Source organism: Heterocephalus glaber, unplaced genomic scaffold (assembly GCF_053883595.1).
Source record: "Heterocephalus glaber isolate CG9 unplaced genomic scaffold, H.glaber_assembly_v1.0 deba00001547, whole genome shotgun sequence".
Classification (NCBI taxonomy): domain Eukaryota; kingdom Metazoa; phylum Chordata; class Mammalia; order Rodentia; family Bathyergidae; genus Heterocephalus; species Heterocephalus glaber.
Window position 1 is genome coordinate 196457 of NW_028258340.1, and position 21283 is coordinate 217739.

At 37.6% G+C, this 21283-nt stretch overlaps 1 protein-coding gene across 5 annotated transcripts in view; it reads right to left on the bottom strand.

Moving 5' to 3' along the window:
* Positions 1-224: 224 nt before the first annotated feature.
* Positions 225-21283, bottom strand: part of Znf81 (zinc finger protein 81) — a 174614-nt gene continuing 153555 nt past the window's right edge. For 4 of the 5 annotated variants that reach the window (XM_087189917.1, XM_087189920.1, XM_087189918.1 and 1 more), the window contains 2 exons: positions 13738-13797; positions 225-10447 (listed from right to left, as the gene is read on the bottom strand). In XM_087189917.1, coding sequence (XP_087046043.1) covers positions 8739-10447; positions 13738-13797 — 1769 coding nt within the window. In that variant the 3' untranslated portion in view covers positions 225-8738. The remainder of the gene's footprint in view (positions 10448-13737; positions 13798-21283) is intronic. The other variant, XM_004875314.3, reaches the window with a different exon arrangement.

Here is a 21283-nt window from a genome sequence, read left to right on the forward strand (position 1 = left end):
GCTGGCCTCAAACTTGGAGTGATCCTCCTGCCTCAGCCTACTGAGCCCTGGAATTATAGGTGTGCACCACCATGCCCAGTTTAATACTTTTACCTGATTTAAATTGTACTAATTATCATACATCAAGTACCTATGAAAAATGTGATCCACATACTATAAACATGTATAAAAATAATAATTATATATATGAAAGGGTCCAAGGGAGGCAGGGAGGTGGGGGGAGGGAAAGGGAAGAAGTTAAAAAAAGAAATAAGAGGGCCACGGATTTAGCTCAGTGGTTTCGTCGCCTGCTGCGCAAGCGCAAGGACCCAAGTTCGATCCCCGGTACCAAAAAAAAAAAAAAGAAATAAGTAATGTCATGTACATGTACCAACTCCTCACAATGAAACTAACCATTAAAAAAAACCCAGTAACCATTGTATACTATAAACATATACCAGTAAAAAAAGAAAATGTACTCATTAAAATATGGAGGGAAACACTGTTTTATTTCCCATCCTCCTCTTCAGATAGGCACATTATCTTATTACCCTAGAATGTAACCAAATCTGCTCTGCAAATGTTTCCAGAGAGGGAGACATTCTCTATCTTCACTATCCTGAAATAAAAATAAATCTGAGAAAATCAGTTGTTAATGAATAAACATGAGAGTTTCATGGAAATTGACTCTCAACAGGAGGCTAGATTTCATCACACAAAATAAAAATGATATGAAATGAATGTAGAATGCTACAAAATAAATATAGAAGACAAAAATATCTTATATATCATAACTGATGTCCCTGAAGAGAAGGAATGGATCTGAAAACGGTTAAGCAAAACTTCTCCAAAATGAATGATTGGAATGACTCACTATAACTAAGGTAAAATTAATTCACAAAGATCAGGATCAAGGTATATGCTTCTATTAGATCCTTAACTTCAAGAATAAAACTTAATCATATGGCAGAAAGGCACATTATGTACAAGACTAAAAGAGAACGAGTTTATCTAAGATTTCTCAATGGCATCACTCAACATTACCATTAGAACATTTATCAAGATCTCAGGAAAAGAAAGTATAACTATCAATCAGGATAGCATAATCACTGCATATTATGAAATAAGGAATTTTAAAATATTAACAAGACCATGCATAATTTATAGTTCTATATGGGGAAGTAAGGATATAAAAGGAAGAGCTGAAAGATTAGAGAAGTCACTGGCATTGGTAGATAAATCAGAACTGTCAAGAAAATCTGAGAAGCTAGGCATATCCAGCTGCTAAAATAGAACTGTGAAGGGGGGCTGTTAGCCTGGGGCCAATGTCTATCAGCAGGGCTGGGAGATGGAAAGACAGGCTGGATATAGAGAATAGAGTGAGAAAAAATTGGAACCCGTTTGGTGGCTCTCTGCCTCTGTCCCTCACTGTATCTAATCTCAAATAACTTTAGAGGGAAGGTTGGTTCTTCCCTTTGACCTCCCAAATCACATATAATTTCTACTCTTCACCAATTCTCATTTTTCAGTTTAATCCAGATAACAACAGAGCAATCCAGCCTCACGACATAGTATTTTTCTAACAGAGGATTTACTTTATGGCTAAGTAAAATTATCTGAATTTTCAGAAATTCCTTTAGATTTGCTCAATTGCTTTCTTCAAATCCATCTCCAAAATAACACTCATCAAAGTCAACAATAGCCTTCCTGTCACAAACTCAAGAATCAGTTTCATTTGCATACGAATGGAACTTCAGCTTGAACAAGTTTTACATTGAAATGCTCTTTGGAAACACACTTCAGTGAGCCCTCTTCTCATGTTATGTTTTTACCTTTCTGGCTGCTCCTTTTCATTATCCTCTGTAGACGAATCCTTCTTGATACAGTCTTCAAACACTGGTAGCACAAGTCTCAGTCCTGCGGTTGCTTTTTCTGTTAAATGAGACTTACATGCCACAGACAAGCTCTCAATTCTCAGCTCATCTCAAACACAGAGTGGGATGTTATCTAATTTTCACTAAGAACTTATCTCCACACATAGTCCTAAGTGCTTTACACAGATAAATGCATTAACTGTTTGTTATGGGTTGAACTGTATCCTCCTAAAGAGATATGTGGAAATTCTAACCCCAAGACCTCAGAATGTGACCTTACTCAGAATCTTTACAGAAGTCACCAAGTTAAAATGAAGTCATTAGAGTGGCCATGAATGTGCTATAACCTTATAAAAGGGGAAATTTAGACACAAGACACACACATAGAGGAATGCAATGTGAAGACACAGAGAAAATGGCCACGTCACTGGAGTGATGCATCTTCAAGCTAAGTAACACCTGAGTCTACCAGAGCCCAGAAGAGGGGCATGAAATAGTTCCTCCCCCAGCATCTTGCAAGAGAGTCCTGATGACACCTTGATTTTGAGCCTCCAGAACTGCGAGAAAATAAATGTCTATAGCTGTAAGTCATCTAATGTGTGGTACTTTATAAAACAGTCCTAGGAAAGAAATATACTTCTCAGTCAAATCTATGAGATAGGTACTAGGTGTGAATATCTTTTATAGCTGCAAAAAAATCAGGACAGAGAAGTAACTGACCTGCTCAATGTTGTGCCAGTAGTAACTAGTAGAGCCAGGATTGGAACTCTAGTAGGCTGGTTCATGGGTCTATCTGCTTAACCAGTATGCACACTACCTCAACATTTTTGAGATAAGGTCTTGCTATACTGCCTTGTATTCATGGGGTCAAGTGTTCCTTCTGCCCCAGCCTCTCAAGTAGCTAGGACTGTAACTATGCATCCTCATGCACAGCTTACCTCCTAACGTATTTTTAACTGCATTGCTCCTAGTAACCAAAACAGGTGAAAATGGGGATGAATAAATTTTAATATGTAAATGACTGAAAAATTGCTGCACATATGCCACCATTCCAAACAGATATTGTTGAATAATAAAGCAAGATGGAGAGATGGTTGTATGCAATGATCCTATTTGTGAAAATCAAAGAAGGAAACAATCCTTATAAAACTTGATTATAAACATGATAATACACATATATATACATATTTATAAGCACAGATTAAAATATCAAAGTACCCACAGTAGTTGATTAGTACTGATTATCTGCTGGAGAATAAGGAGGAAATTCAGTAAATAGTGACTTTATCAGTTAACTTTTTCTGGGTAGTAAGCCATCTAAAACTTAGTGACTTGAAATGATAAACATTTTTTTTTTTGGTACCAGGGATCGAAATCAGGACCTTGCACTTGCAAGGCAGGTGGCGACAACACTGAGTTAAATCCCTGGCCCTGAAACAATAAACATTTTAATCCATGATTATGTTCTCTGGGATGAGTAGGATGTATGGTAGAGCTTTTCTAGTCTGAGCCAGTGTATTATCAACCTATTACTGTGGAACTCGTTATTTTAAAATGTAGCAGCTTAAAACAACAAACATTTATCATCTCAGTTTCTGTGGGTCTGGAATTCGGGTATGGCTCAAAAGGGTGACCCTGGCTGGAGGTCTCTTATAACATTACAGTCAAGATATCTGGCTGTGGTCTCATCTGAAGGCTAGACTAGGAGAGAATATACTCCTATGTTCACTCAAAAGGGCCTTTCCATAGGACTAATGAGGTGACAGCCTACTGCCCGTAGGGCGAGCCATCTGAGAAATCAACACCTAAAATAGAAGTCAGTCTTTTGATAACCTGATCTTGGTTGTGATATCCCATTACCTCTGCCTCATTTCTATTCACTAGAACCAAATCCCTAGATCCAGTCCAAATTCAAGGGGAAGGAATTATACAAGAACATGAATACTAGAAGGAGCAGTCACTCAGGGTAATCTCAGAGGATGCTGATTTCAGACAGCTGCCTTGACCAGGGTTGGATGGCTAGGATGTTTGGCAGTTGACAATCCATTTGGACTAGGGTGCCTCATGTAGGATAGTCTGTCTGCTCCATCATTGTCCCATGAGGTCTTTCATCTTCCAGCAGTACAGTCCAGACCTTTTTACACATGGGCCCAGGATTCCAAAAAGCAGCAAGTGCAGGAAAAACTCAATGTGCACGTACTTTTTAAGCCTCTGCTTGTTTCATATCTGCTACTGGTTCTATTGGCCAAAGAAATGGCCAAGCCCAATTTCAAGGGTTTCTGAAATAGATTTTATCTCTTGATGGGTGAAATGGCAAAGTAACATTAAAAAGAGGCATGATTCTGATCATAGTACCCAAAGGAGACTCTCTACCCTTCTGGCTTCTGCCTATGATGCAGACATCTGGAAAGAGCAACACTCACATCCTTTTAACAAGAAAAAAGCTGAACAGTCTACAAACCCATAAGTTTTCTTGAAGCTACCAGAAAGCTAAGATCACAGAGCAACCAACTAGCTCAAGACATAAGAAAAGGCAAGTGCTACGAAGGAGGCAGGCAGTTATCACTGGGTCACCTGTGGCAGAGAAGGAAGGGAGATGGGGGCCACCATAGGAACACTAAGAATTCGGCAAGGATTTTTTGAGTTGCTAGAGGCTGAGTGTGGGAGAGTGTGAGAATACAGACTCCCTGAGAACTATAGACCTATAGGTCTACACATTTGCAGGCTTTTCTCCACAGACTTCTGCTGGGTGCTCACAAGGAAACACTGGGAGGAGAATAGGAAATTGGAGAAAGCCTCTCTTCATGGTGTAGACCTGGAAGGGGGAAGCTGCTGATACAGAAATGATCTAAAGACCCAATGGCACCCTACTCTCCTACTCTCCTTAAGCACAGGGGACAGTGCATCAAACAGTTGTCCTTAGAACATAGGTGAATATTCACTGTGATGAGAGGAAGGGAAAAGAAAAAAAAAATCTACCCATGATAGAAGGGGAAGAAACAAACCATCCTGGTCCCAGACCATGAGATGCAGGATCAATGAAAAACCCATGAATACCCAGGGATATAGAGCAACTCTTGCTCCTCCCTCCATACCAGGTCAGCAAGAATCAAGTAAGAAGACAATCTACTGCTAAGGGAGAGGCAAGAGTATGGAAAGAGACCCACACTGAAATGCAGGCACACAGGAAAGGCCTAAAGGCAAGTGTGGCCCAGGATTGAGAAAATTTTCCGAGAAACCAGTGTCTGTTACAAACACAAGGTAACATTAGAGAAATTTGAAGTCTATGGTACACTGAAGGTCACAATACTAACAATAAAACAAAAAAATAGCCCAACTGCTGACTAGATAGACTCAATCCCACCATGCCAATGGCGTATCAGAAGAGCAGCCATGCCTATTTCCAGGAATAAATACTATTTACCTCAATTTATACTATCCTACATACAATGTTCAGCATTCAGTCAAAAATTATTAGATGCAAAACAGCAACAGAAAGCAACCTGCTGTCAAGAGATAAAGCAATCAGCAGACCCAGACTGTGGCCCTGTTACTGGAACTACTATACATGGAATTAAAATAACTATGATTAATATGTAAAAAGTATTATAGACTAGATGTTTGTATTCTTTAAATTTTGTAGGCTGAAATCTAATCCCTAGTGTGATAATATTAGGAGGTGGGGCCTTTGGGAAGTAGTTAGGTCATGAGGATAGAACCCTCATCAATGGGACTACTGTGCTTATAAAAGGGATCTCAGAGGGCTCTCTACCTCTTTCTGCCACGGGAGGATACAATGAGAAATTGGCAGTCTGCAACCCTGAAGTGAGTCCTTACCAAAACCCAACCATACTGACACCATGATTTCAGACTTTCAGAAAAAATAAATTTCTATTGCTGATAAGCCACACACTCTACAGTGCTTTCTTAGAGTAGTACAAACTAAGACAAAGGAAACAGTAGAAAACAAGAACAGATGGGGAATTCGGCAGAAAAACAAACACTGTAAGAATGAAATGGAAATACTAAAAAATAAAAGAGAAAACAACTGAGATGAAAAGTCTTCAATGGGTCAGTAGTTCTGAAACAGCCAGGGTGGGAGTGGAGATGAGTGGAGATCAGTGATAAACAAATAGAAATGATCCCAATTGAAATACAAAGATAAATAAAGGCACATACATACAGAGATACAAGAACTTCATAGCATTTTTCTAACAGTGTATCTTCTGGTCACAAATTATTTACATTACCACCCCATGCAAACTATACTTCCACTCCAGGACCTCCAAGTATCTCATCCAAAATTATGGCATCAAGTTCAAATCTAAGGTTTCAAGTCTTTTGTCTCAGGTTCAGATGTGACTGGGGCTCCTTGGCTAGATTTTTCAGTTTCTCGATCCAGACACCTGAGGGCCAAATAACAAGCTATATGACACCACCTCCCATATATATATGGTTGTATAGTGATAGAATAAGTAAAATAGATACTCCCATTTAAAAAGAGGAGGAACAAGAGGCACGTATCAGTCACCTTTTCATAATAGGTTTGAAATTCCACAGAGCAAATGTTAGTAGGACCCCTTGCTCCAAGGGCAGATAGTGCTTCTTGATTATGGCACAGGTGTCCTTGGGAATGGCTCCCAGTCCATTTTAATACATAGTTCTTGGGTCTTCCCTCTGAGACATCCTTTGTTTTTCATAAGAAACAGTTCATGTTTGCAGGTGAGTAACTTTCTTGGATTGTAGACTGTTTGTAGAAGTTAGAAAGGGAAGTCCAGAGCCCATTTTTCATTTTTAATTGTTTCAAACCCTTTCAGTTCAACCTGGAGGTAGTTTCACTGGTAAAACTCTACTACAAAATGTATTGGTTTCCTATAAATCTGGTTAGATCAACTCTGTGCCCCAAATGTCACACCAATTCTTTTTAAGATAAGCTTTTCTCAGAGCAGTAGGATAATGTCACAAAGATTTTTATATGCCCATTAGTTTAGCTGAGAGACTCTCCCAAGCACCAATACAATGTTTCACACATTGCAATAATGGGTCTTAGAGACACACCCATGATTTGATATTTACCCTGAGGTCATTTTTTACTTTGAGAATATTTTGATGGCTGGAGAGATGAGCTAGGTGAAACAGTTATTTCCCAACTCAGTAAGCCCTGGATTTTCTGGATTTCTTCTGATTCTGCTTGCCAGTAGAACTGTTACTTTAATTCATTTGTCTTTCTGCCCTCTATCATATGCAGCTAAAAGAAGCAAACTGACACTTCCCATATTCTGCTGAAAATCTCCTTAGTCAGATTCACAAGTTTATTTGACTCATTCTTTATCTTCCACAGAGCATGGTAACTGTTTTGCCATTTTTTTCCTACTACATAATGTGGGCTGCCATATTTTCCAGCTTTTAACAGTTTTCCTCCCTGATTTTCCAGTCTCCACCTGCTGCCCAGTTCCAAAGCCAATGCCACATTATGTTTGGGTGTAATACACTCCACACATATATACTTTTAAGTATTACTTAGCATTTGTATGCAACAAACTACCCCCAAAACATATTACTTAAAACAGTGATCATTTTATTTATATCACAATTTTTCATGTTGGCTGGGGTAACTAGAATGGCTATTCTGGGCTGAGCTGAGCTGGCTTTGCTGGGGCTGGAGGTCTAGGAAGGCTGTGTTTCCATGTCTGATGGTTGGCAGGTTACTTGGGAGGGGGTGTCTCTGGGGCCTCAGCTCGTCTGGCTTGCCCGTTTTATATCCTTTTTCATGCTCCCCAGTAGGGCAATCTGAGTTTCATCACAGAGTAGTCTCAGGATTCCAAAGAGCCGCAAAAAAGGGTAAGTCTCAAGGCAGGCTTTCACACTTCTCAAACCTCTTCTTGAATCTCTTTGCCAATATCCACTGGCCAAGTTTAAAGCCAAAGAGTAGAGAAAGAAAAGCTACTTCTTCATAAAAGAAACAGCAAAGGAATATTGTAAAGGGGCATGCATAAAATGATGGGAGGAATCTCTGGCCATTTTGCTTTGCACCACAATGACAGAAGACAAAAATACTATGTCATGGATACCAGTATGGATAGGATATTTATGTATTCGTGTAAAATTGTATCTGCAGATTTGTGCATATACAAAACCAAAATGACTTAACTTGCAGTTATTCAATAGAAACATGCAACAGACATATTTGATAGGCCCAATCATTTTAGATTTAAAGAAAAAATTTCAATTCAATTATTCCCCCTGCTATGCAATGTGTTCAGCCAGACACCCTACAGAACTGAGAGTAGGGCTATACATCAAATATATTTTATTGTCCAACCTTTTTGTTATTATGTTGAAATATTTACTCTAACACAGTAAACATGACTGCCACTTATATAATTTTGCACTCTCCTTCCTATAAAGAATTTGGTAACAATTTGCCTTATAATACTTCATATAGGAAGGCCTTTTCCAAAGTATCAAAATGATATTTTTTCCAAGTATGAGTTCTATATTTTGTGAGACTGTACAAATATAAAGACTCTGTCTCTTTCAGTATATTCTTAGAGGGGTCTTCTGAATAATTTTTCTCATCTCAGATAATATAGTCTGATTACTGCTTTTTCTCATAGAATGTATTAATCTAGGATCTGTCTTGGATGGGTTTGTGTCTGTGTGCGTGAGACAGGGTCTCACTATGTAGTTCAGCCTGGCCTTGAACTTACTATGCAGCCCAGGCTATCCTCGAATCACAGCAATCCTCCTGCCTCAGCCTCCTGAGTGCTGGGATTACAGGCATGCACCACCACGCCTGGCTCTGTCTTGGGTGGATTTTATAATACATACTTAGACCTGACTTTTGTGATAAAAATTTTCTCATTTCTAAGAAACAGGGTTATTTCATGTATGAATATTGCGATGCATACTAAGAACTGACTTCTGGGTGAAGCCCTTCCCACAGTCACTGCATTTATAGGGTTTGTCTCCAGTATGAATGGTTTGGTGTTTATTGAAGTTTGACCTGTCAGTGAAGGCCTTCCCACACTCTGCACATATATATGGCTTCTCTCCAGTGTGAATTCGCTGATGTACTTTGAGATGTGGTTTCTTAGAGAAGGATTTATCACAGTCAGAACATTTATAAGGCTTCTCTGCAGTATGAATTCTCTGATGTGTAATTAACTCTGTCTTCTGGATGAAGGCCCTCCCACAATCTGCACAGACGTAGGGTTTCTCTCCAGTATGAATGGTCTGGTGTTTATTGAAATTTGATCTGTCGGTGAAGGCCTTCCCGCATTCAGCACAGATATAAGATTTCTCTCCGGTATGAGACTTTTGATGAGTATTGAGATTTGACCTGTTAGTGAAGGCCTTCCCACATTCAGTACATACATAGGGTTTCTCTCCTGTGTGAATTCGCTTATGCATCTGAAGTTGGGACTTAGAAGGAAAAGATTTCCCACAGTCACTGCATTCATAAGGTTTCTCTCCAGTATGAATTCTTTGATGGGCAATCAAGTGTGCCTTTTGGATGAAGGCCTGCCCACATTCGGTACATACATAGGATCTCTCTCCTGTGTGAATTCGCTGATGCATCCTGAGTGTTGACTTTTGGGTAAAGGCTTTCCCACACTCACTACATTTGTGATGTCTCTCTCCAGTATGGATTTTCTGATGTACATTGAGAGCTGAGTTCAGGGAGAAGCCTTTCCCACATTCACTGCATTCATAGAGTTTTTCTCCAGAATGAGCTGTTTGATGCCTAAGTAGAGATGACACCTGAAAAAATGATTTTCCACATTCACTGCATTTATAGGGTTTCTCTCTTGTATGAATTTTCTCATGCATCAATAATTCTGAATTCTGGATGAAGGCCTTCCCACATTTAGTACATATGTATAGTTTTTCCTCTCTATGAACTCTTAGATATATACTAAGTAGTGGTTTCTGTGTAAAAACATTTACACATTTATTAAGCTCATGAGGTTTTTCCACAGGGTGAATCCTTGGAGGCACAAAGAGGTGTGACTTGTGAGTGAAGATCTTCCCAAATTCAGTACATGTGTTTGCTTTTTCCCTGACAGGAAATTTCAGATTTTGACTGGAGGTATGTTTGAAGCTGAGGACTTTTCCACACTGATCACTTTCACAGAACTTTGCTTCTGTGTGCACATTTTCATGGGCAGCATAAGAAGTACTCTGGGCAAAAACTTGACTGTGGCCAATAATTTTATCAAAGTTCTTTGTTGCATTGTTTTTATTATGAATATAAAAGTCTAAATTATGCTTAAAATGCTTCCCAAATGATTCATGTATATGGGGCCTTTTCTGTGAAGGAATAAGATTTGGGCTTAGATGGATGCATTTATCAATGTCTCTAGAGTCATAATCCCACTCTGTATTCAATATTTTCTTATTAACAAAAGCAGTGTGATTCAGAGAGTTGTCCCATTTTTCCTGACATCTTTTTATCCGCTCAGCATCTTGGCTCAGTTCTTCTAAAATGGAACACAATGAGTTGTCCCTTGTATCATCACCTTCAATTTCACTATGAAATGTAGTTTTTCCAGAAATTCTCTTTTCTGAGTTCTTCATCCCAAATGTCCCACCTAAAGGGAAAGAGAAAGTAAAACTGACATAAAGAATAAATAGCACATTAAAAGGCACACTAAGCTAATCCAAATTGAACACATGGAAATCAGTAAATCTGATGATGACATGGAATACATATATTTGGAGGTAAAATGATAAAAATAATTAAGATATGTTACATACATGTACCAATTTCTTAGTACAAATATACCTATTATGTATTGTAAACAAACACTAAGAAAGAAATACATATATAGCACTTATTATGTACCAAACTCTTACATGATACAGTATTCCAGGCACTGTTCTAAGAAATACAGTAAGTCCCTAACTTACGAACATTTGAGTTGCAAACTTCACAGATACAAACAGACCTCACATTACAAACATTCATAGATGAGAACAAATCATGGAAGTACCTCATGTGTCTGCCGAACATTGTCACAGTTGTGCTGCTGTATGCTTACTGTACAGTGTGACAGTGTGCAGTAGTACAGTGCTCAATTAGAGCCCAGGATGTCCAGAAGCAAGAGGAAAAGCAGTGGCAATGTGGAAGTGACTGCTAGGAAGCTCAAAGCAATATATATTGTATATTTGCATCAAAGGTAAGGCTTGCTTTGTTGGAATTATGAATGATTCTAACTTAAAAAACATTCTCCCAGAATAGAACTCCTTCATAAGTTGGGGACTTACTGTATACATATATTCAGGATATAAAATCACACAAAGTCACTAGCATTCCTGTACACCAATAATGAGCCCACTGAGAAAGTAATTAGGAAAACAATACCATTCACAATAGCTTCAAGAAAAATTAAATATGTAGGAATTAATCTAACAAAGTAATGAAAGATCTCTATAATGAAAACTACAGTACTTTGAAAAAGGAGATCAAAGAATATGTCAGAAAATGGAAAGATATTCCCTGTTCCTGGATAGGCAGAGTGAATGCTGTAAAAATGGCTATGCCATGAAAACTGATATATAAATTTGATTTTTGATATATAAATTTAATGCAATTTCAATCAAAATACCAACAGTATTCCTCACAGAATTAGAAAAAAAATTTCTAAAATTCATATGGAACCAGAAGAGGCCCAGAATAGCTAAAGCAATCCTGGGAAACAAGAGCAAGGCAGAAGACATCACAATCCAAGATTTAAAGTTATGTTATAAAGCTACAGTGATAAAATCTGTATGGTACTGGCCCCAAAACAGATATATGAATCAGTGGAACAGAATACAGGAAGCAGAAACAACTCCAGGCACATTCAGCTATCTGATCTTTGACAAAGGGGCCAAAAACATATACTGGAAGAAATATAGCCTCTTCATCAAATGGAGCTGGGAAAACTGGCTATATACATGTGGAAGATTGAATCTAGACTCATATCAATCACCATGTAATAAAATTAAAAGAAAATGGATCAAAGGCCTAAATATTAAAATAAAAAGACAACTTTCTGGAAGATAAAATAGGTAAAACTCTTGAAGACAAAAGTATAGGCAAGGACTTTCTGAACAGAACCCCAATTGCACCAGAAATAACATAAAAAATCAACAAATGGTTGATTAAAAGCTTCTGCACAGCAAAGCAAACAACTAGCAGAATAAGGAGACAATTACAGATTGGGAAAAAAATTTGACAGCTACTCCTCAGATGGAGGACTAATATCTAGAATATATAAAGAATTGGACTTCTGGGAAGATGGCAGAGCAACAAATCAGCCTCTCCAAGATTTTGAATCCAGATATTGGAAAATAACTTGTTGAAGTAAAGAAGGAGGGAGGTGGATTCCTGGAGCCCAGAAAGGATCTGAAGGGAAAATTGGAGCTTTGAGAGAAATTGAAGAGACAGACTACACTGTAGAAAGAGGAAGGGGCAATCTGCACTTTTTCCCTGGCTCCTGGCTCCTGGCTGGTAAGAAAGGAAGATCAAATCTACAGAGACACAGTGAAAGCAGACAATTCTAGAGGTCTTCAGGAAGAAACACACCAGTGGAATAGAGCAGTGGATGCTGTATGCTACAGCCACTAGTGAGTGACTCCAGACCAAGCATCTGCCCTTATCCTCTGGAGAGAGTGGTTGGTCAGATGACATTTTAGGGGAGGGCCAACTGATCGTGGGATTCAGAGCAGCCATGGGTTGGCTTCATCTAAGGGCTGTTAAACTTCCACAGTGACATGGTGAGGGATAGCCACAGGAGATGTCCATGGTCAAGGAGCCATGGTCAAGCCAGCAAGAGACACCCAGACTGTTATAAGTTAAATTACTGAGGCTCCGCCCCCATGATCAAAGGCCAGGTTCAGCCTGAATTTATGTGGATTTGAAAGTCTCAGAACTGGCAACCTGCCCTCATCCTACAGATCTAGGCTCTGACTGCCTCCCTTGTCTACCAGTGAGGGCAGAATCACACCTTGAATTGGACACTGCCACAAAACTGTAGACTCCAGAAGATAACCATAGGCTTGACATCACAGATAAATTTCTCTCTTTCTCTCTCTCTCTCTTTTTCTACTTTTGCCTTCTTTTCTTTTAGTTTGTTTGTTTTGAGTGTTTGTTTTTGTTTCTTTGTGAATGTGAGCATCGTTTTTAGTTTTATTTTGTTCTTGTTTTTATTTTTTCCTTCTTTCCTTCCCTCTTGTCTTCTTCACGAGTTTCCTGAGGCTTGGGTCATCTTCCTTAGTCCTTCAGCCTTACTTCTAATCTCTTTTTCTTTTTTCATTTCTCCATTTTTTCCTCTTTTACCTTTAAATTTTCTCCACTTAGGGTAAAATCATTCTACTGAGTGGATATTTAATGTATATAATCTTTTGATTTGTCTTAGATTTTGTTATATAACTATAAATTGTGTACCTATGGTTAAAGGTGGCAAATTATTAGTTATCACAGTTAGTCATATTCTAGTCTGTGTTTGATGCTATTGATATTACTGATTATACTACTTTAGCCAAGGTGACATAGTTGTGATCAACTGATCTTCCTTCTATGGCAGTACCTAAACTGTCTGGGTGTCATAAAATTTAGTATAGTCCAGTATCAAAGAATTGGGTGCTAGGTCAAAAAGGCTGCAACCTTTCATCCCTAATAAACAGAAAAGACAGGATCCTGGGACAGACTCAAACGCTAAAAGTCAGCTACGCCTAGGACACATTTCTGGAAAGTAGTCGTTTCTTAAAGAGGTCTTGAGACTAGTAATAAAGCCACCTACCATAAACAATTTACAAGCATCAAATAAACAAAAAAAGAAAGAAAAGAAAATGAGAAAACATGGAAGCAAGATGCAAACCAACATCATTAACTCACCTAAGGCAAAGCCAGAGGGCACTGAGGTGGAAGAAATCAAAAGCCACCCAGATGAACTTTCTGAAATGATAGCAGCAGAATTAATAAAACAGATGAATAAGCCTCTTGACAAAGCCAAAACAGAAATAATTACACAAATAATTAAAGAGATGACAATAATGAAGTAAATGGTTAGTTAATTGATGAAAAATAGCTTAGGAAAAACACACAAACCATGAATGACTAACATAGAAAAGAACTGGATTCCAAAAAACAGACTCAAATAGAAATCCAAGAGATTAAAAATTCTATTGAAAGTTTACACAGCAGAGTCAACCAATCTAAAGAGAATATCTGATCTAGAAGAAAGGATGTGACTGGCAATCATCAAATGAAAGACTTCTTAATAATAACAAGGGACTGTAAAAACTCAACTCAATCACTGCTAGACGATTCAAAGAAGACTAATATAAGATTAATGAGAATCAATTCAAAATCAGAAGACAGTACAAAGGATATAAAGTACCTGTTCACAGAAGTAATAGCAGAAACTTTCCAAGCATGGAAAAAGAAATTGACATACAGATAGGTATATAGAACTCCAAATAGCTATGATCAGAAAAAAAACTACACCAAGTCATATAATAGTCAAGATTTCAGAAATTCAACACAAGAACAGAATATTAAAAGCTGTTATACAAAAGAAACAAATCATCTATAAGGCAAAACCAATCAGAATCATAGCAGACTTGTCAATACAAACTGTTAAAGCCAAGGAGAGTATGGAGTGAAGTATTTCAAGCCCTAAAAGAAGTCAAACTCCAATCCACATTGATGTACCCTGCAGTTATCTTTCAAAATTGATGGAGAAATAAGATACTTCCATGACAAAGATCACCTGAAGAAATTCATGACCATCAAACCAGCACTCCAAAAATTTCTGAAGGATATTCTACAAAGAAACAATGAAGAGCGAACAGGAGGTGAGCCACTCCCAGCACCCAGGAGGAGGCTTCTGGGCTGAAGTACCACTCCCTGGCCCAGTGCACAGGAGATAAGCTGCTCCCAGCGCCCAGGAGGAGGCTTCCTGGCCGAAGTACCAACCCCTCCCCCAGCACGCAGGAGGTGAGCTGCTCCCTGCACCCAGGAGGAAGCTCCCGGACCTAAGTACTACCCCTTCCCCAAGTGCAAAGGAGGGGAGCCGCTCCAAGGCCCAGGAGGAGGCTTCCAGGCTGAAGTACCACCCCCCTGCCCCAGCGCACAGGAGGGGAGCTGCTCCCAGCCCCAGGAGGAAGCTTCCGGGCTGAAGTACCACCCCCTCCACCAGCCCACAGGAGGTGAGCCATGCAATCCCCCCCACACCCCAGTCAAAATGAGAAGAAACATAAACAGGTCTGAAAACCAGACTTCCAGATCACCTAAAACAACCCCAAAGGGAAAGGAGATGGAACACTCTGATACTCAACCACCTGGACTCCCTCAACTGGCAACAAAAGAGGATCTGGAAAAAATAAAATCAGAAATAATTACTCAGATAACAGCAGAGATTGTGCCCATAGTGCAAGACATGATTAATAAATCTAGAGAAGACACAGATAAAAAAATAGAGGAACTGAGGAACATGATGGAATCCCAACATAGGAAACAAATGGAATCCATAAAACAGATACAAACAGATTTCCAGGAGATTAAAAACTTCATTGAAAGCTTACAGAGCAGAATGAGCCAATGTGAGGACAGAATTTCAGACACAGAAGATAAGATTGCTATTAGTGACCAAGAAAAGAAAAATTGCTTTAAAATTGTAAGGGACCACAAGAAATCAATCCGGCAGCTACTAGATGATGCAAAGAAGAATAACATAAGACTGATCGGAGTCAGTGAAGAAATGGCAGAGAGTGCAGATGACATAAAAAAAACTGTTCACAGAAGTGATGGTAGAAAACTTCTCACGTGGGGGAAAAGAAATTGACATTCAGATAAAGGAGGCATATAGGTCTCCAACTAGCCTTGATCAAAAAAAAAATTCTACACATAGGCATATAATTGTTAAGATTCCAGAAACCCAACAGAAGAACAAAATTCTACAAGCAGTTAGAGAAAGGAAACAAATCACATACAAAGGAAAGCCCATCAGAATCACAGCACAATTCTCAATGCAAACCCTCAAGGCTAGAAGAGCTTGGAGTGATGTATTTCAAGCCCAAAAGGAAAACAGCCTCCAACCCAGACTGATGTACCCTGCAAAACTATCTTTCAAAATTGATGGAGAAATAAAACACTTTCATGATAAAGAACACCTTAGGAACTTCATGAATACCAAACCAGCACTCCAAAAATTTTAGACAATATCCTAGGAAAAGACAATGAGGATCACAAGCCCAGGAAGCCCAGCAGAATTAATCTGTTGGGCGTGACAAGAAATTAAATGCAAAGGGGGAGAATCCAAAAAAAAAGAAAAAGTCATGACAATGATAAGTAAATACGTATCTGTACTGGCTATCATCTTCTTATGTCTACTTTTTAATGGGGTTGTCTATTAATGAGCTGTAAGATTTCTATATATATTCTGGTCTTAGGTTATATGTATTATAAATATGGTCTGTTTTAAGGACTACTTTTCATTTTCTTAACGATGTCATTTAAAGTTCTAAATTTTGATGGAATCTCATTTATCAATTTCATTCTTTTATACATCACGTTTTTTGTATCCTAGGAAATTCTTGCCTACCCTAAATTCATGATCATTTTCCCTTATAATTTCTTCTTAAAGTTTTATAGTTTTAGTCTTTCATATTTAGGTTCATAGATCCTTTCAAGTTATTTTTATATATGGAAATAAAGGGCTGAGGTTAATTTTTTACATATGGATACCAGGTTTTCTAGTACCATTTGCTGAAAATACTATCTTTTCCTCGGCTTTTGAATTGAGTTTATGTTCTATAAAATGTTAATGTTAAATAATCTTTCAAAACTCAGTGGACCATATATGTGTGGTTCTATTTCTAGATTCTCTGTTTTATTCCATTGATCTCTATGTCTTTCCTTATGCCAACACTGCCTTGATTACTGTAGCTTTAGAAGAAGTCTTAAAATTAGGTAATAAATGTCTTCAAACACTGGGTTTTTTTCTTTTTCTTTTTACTTTTCTAGGTCCTTTGTACTCCTACATAACTTTTAAATTTCAATATCCAATTCTTCATTTATAGCAAATATACACAGACCTGAATTTTTATATATACCTTGTGTTTTCTAATGCTGCTAAATTCAAATACAGGTTCTAGGGGCTCCTAGAGATTTCTTAGTATTTTCTCTGTAGATGATCATTTCATCTACATAGAAAGATTTTGCTTCTACCTTGCCAATCCTATCCTAATTGTGTCATTTTATTGCCAGACTATTTTGGTGGGGCCTAGGTGTCAAAGTTTAATGGACAGATAAAGAGTAAGCATATCTGCCCTTGTTCCCCACCTTAAGGAGAAAGCATTGTATCTTCTCCATTCATATAAGGCGTTCTCACTGGAAGTATGGAGTACATGTCTTTAATCTGTTGAGAAGGTTCTGTTCTACTTCTAGTCTCCTGATAGCTTTTACCATGAACAGCTGTGGAATTTAGTCCAATACTTTTTCTCCAACTAATGACAGGATCATATGGCTTTTTCCTTTCCTCTGTTAAAATGTTACTTATATAGGGGTAGATCTTCCAATGCTGAACCAACACTGCCATCCCTATAATAAAACCACTTTCTACATACTGCCAGATCTGACTTCTAATAGTTTGTTTTGTTAAACAAATTTTTATCTATGTTCATACTTTTTTCTTCTATTATCTTTATCCAGTTTTATTATTAGCACAATGTTGATTTCCTAAAATGAGGGGAGAAGTGTTCCTTCTTTCTTCTGCTTTAAATGTTTGATATAATTTATCAGTTAAAATGTATATGAGCCTGTTGTTGTCATATAGGTAGGTTTTCAAGCTAGGAATATACTTTCTTCAATAGGTGCTATTCAAATTTTATATTTCCTCCAGAGTTAGTTTCATTAATTTGTCTTCCAAGGTACTTCTTAGAAGTTGTCAAATTTATTTCAAAAATATTTTTGAAATATGCTTTCTATATCCTTTTAAATTCTGTAAAATCTGTGGTAATGTCTCCTAGATCATGATATTGTAATTTAAAAAATGTGTAATTGATATTGTGTAGCAGTAAGAAAAGGTCTAAAGGAGCAGGGGAAGTGGGAGGGGTGGGGGAAAGGAAAAAAGGAAAAAGACAAAATATGAGAAAAGGAAAAAAATGGAAACAAAGTCTTTGCAAATAGTCAAGGTTGGAGGGGGTGAAGCGAGGGCAGGGGAAGGGGAAAAAAAATAAGAACCAAGATACATCATGTAAAGGTACAAGATCCCAATGAATAATGTAACTGTATTTTATACCTAAAATGTACCAATAAACTTAATGGAAAAAAAAAGAAACAATGAAGACAACACTTCCAAGAACCCCAATAGAATGAATCTATCAGGTGAGCCAAGCACTTTAATAGAAGGGAAAGAAAGGGAACCAACAACAGGAAAATAGTATAATGATGAGACAAGGTCTCTCTATGTAGTTGAGGCTGGCCTTGAACTCACTATGTAGCTCAGGCTGGCCTCACACTCAAGGAGATGCTCCTGCCTGCTGAGTGCTGGGATTACAGGCATGTGCCACCACACCTGGTTAAATACCTATCAGTTATAACCATCAATGGTGAATGCTCTCTATTCACCAATCAAAAGAAACAGATTAGCAGGAGTAGCTAGTCTACTGGCAGACATAGGAGATTTCAAGCCAACACTGATCAGAAGAGACAGGAAGATCACTACATACTTGTTAAGGTAACAATCCAAGAGGAAGAGAAAACAATCATAAATACATACTCCCCAAATACTGGCACACACAACTATATAAAACAATGCTAATGGATATGAAAAATCAGATACTCTCACCAGTATACCACCAACGCACAGTAGAAACAGATTAAAAAAAAATAGAGGAGCTTAGGAAAATGATGGAAACCATGAATACCCAAAATAGGAAATAAATGGAATCTATACAACAGATTCAAACAGATATCCAGATTAAAAACTCCATTGAAAGTATACACAATCATTTGAACCAAGGTGAAGACAGAATTTCAGATCTAGAAAACAGGATTGCAGTTACTGACCATGAAAGGAAAGATATCTTAAAAATAGCAAGAAATCATGAAAAATCAATCCAACAATTGCAAGATGATACAAAGAAGAGCAATATAAGATTGATCGGAGCCAATGAAAAAGTAGGAGGCAGTGCAAATGCCATAAAAAAACCTGTTCACAGATGTAATGGCAGAAAAGTTTCCAAACATGAAAAAAGAATTTAATATAGAAATAAGTTAGGCATACAGAAATCCAAATACCCATGACAAACATAAATCTACACCAAGGCATATAATTAATACTCGAGATTCCAGAAATTCAGCACAAGAACAGAATATTAAAAGCTGTTAGAGAAAGAAACAAATCACCTATAAAGGAAAGCCCATCTGAATCACAGCAGACTTCTCAATACAAACCATTAAGGCAAGGAGAGCTTGGAGTGAAGTATTTCAAGCCCTAAAAGAAAACAACCTTCAACCCAGATTGATGTATCCTACAAGGCTTTCAAAAATCAATGGAGAAATAAGATACTTCATGACAAAGAAGTAAAGAAATTCATGACCAATAAACCAGCTCTACAAAGTATTCTGAAGGGCATTTTAGAAAGAGATAATGAAAAACACAATTCCAAGAACACCAATAGACAGAAGCCACCAGGCATGGCAACCAATTAAACAGAGGGGAAAGATAAGGGACCAATAGCAGGAAAATAATATGACAGGGATAAGCCAATACATAGCAGTTATAACCATCAATGTAAATGGTGTCAATTCACCAATCAAAAGAAACAGACTGGCACATTGATCGAGAAACAAGATCCAACAATATGCTGCATACAAGAAGCACATTTAACTCAAAAAGAAATTCATAGGCCGAACGTCAAAGAATGGAAAACAATATTCCATGTGTCAGGAGCCCAGAAAAAAGCAGGGGTAGCTATTCTATTTGCAGAGAATGTGAATGTCAAGCTAAGACTGATCAAAAGAGATAAAGAAGGTCACTACACACATGTTAAGGGAAAACTATAAGAAAAAATAACAATTATAAATATATATGCACCAAATATCGGTGTACCCAACTATATAAAGCAAATATTAATGGACATGAGAAATCTAATGAGCACAAAAACAATTGTAATGGGGGACCTCATACCCCACTGCCACAGATGGACAGATCATCTAGACAAAAAAATCAACAAAGAAATATAAGAACTGAACTAAACTTGTACACAAATGGACTTAGTAGATGTCTACACCGTGTTCAACTCAAAACATCAGAATACACACTCTTTCAGCTGCATATGGGATGTTCTCTAAATAGACTACATACTAGCCCATAGAACATGTTAAGCAATGCAAAGAAATAATCCCATGCATATTATCTGACCATAGTGCAGTGAAAAATGGAAATCAATGGCCAAAGAAGCCACACAACTCCATAAATATAGGGAAATTAAATAAAACCCTCTAAGTGACACATGAAATTAAAGAGGAAATTAAACAGTATCTATAATTAAGTGATAATGCCAATGCAACATACTGCAACTTATAGAACATAATGAAAGCAGTCCTAAGAGGGAAATTAATAGCAGTGAACTCTCACATCAGGAAAACAAAGCAGGTTCATATAAACCTCAAATGTCTAGAAAAAGAAGAATAAGTTCAGCCAAAAGCTCACATAAGGAAGGAAATTATAAAGATCAGAGCAGAAATTAATGCAATTGAGACTAAAAAAAAATATAAAAATCAATGAATCGAAGAGTTGGTCTTTGAAAGATGAAATAAAATTGATAAAGCCTTAGCCAACCTTAAAAAAAAAAGGAAAGAAAAGACTCAAACTTATGCTATTAGGAATGAAAAGGGTGAAATCACAACAGATCCTATGGAAATCCAGATTATCAATATCTACTTTGACAACATGTACTCTAACAAGATGGAAAACACAGAAGAAATGGACAGATTCCTAGATACATATGAATCACCAAAGCTGAATTGAGAATATATAAAAATTCTAAATAACCCAATATTAGTCAATGAAATGGAAAATGTAATTAAAAACTACAAACAAACAAAAAACCCCAGGTCCTAATAGCTTCACTGTTGAATTCTACAAGAAATTTAGAGAAAACCTACTGCCAGTTCTCTTCAAACTCTTTAATGAAACAGAAAGGGAAGCAATACTTCCAGAATCATTCCTGGAAGCAAGTATTAGCCGGATACCAAAACCAGAGAAGGACCCAACCAAAGAAGAAAACTACATGCCAATTTCTCTAGTGAACACAGATGTAAAAATGCTCAATAAGACACTGGCAAACAGAACACAACAAATCATCAAGAAGATTATACACCATGACCCAGTAGGATTCATCCCAGGGATGGTTCAACACATGCAAATCAA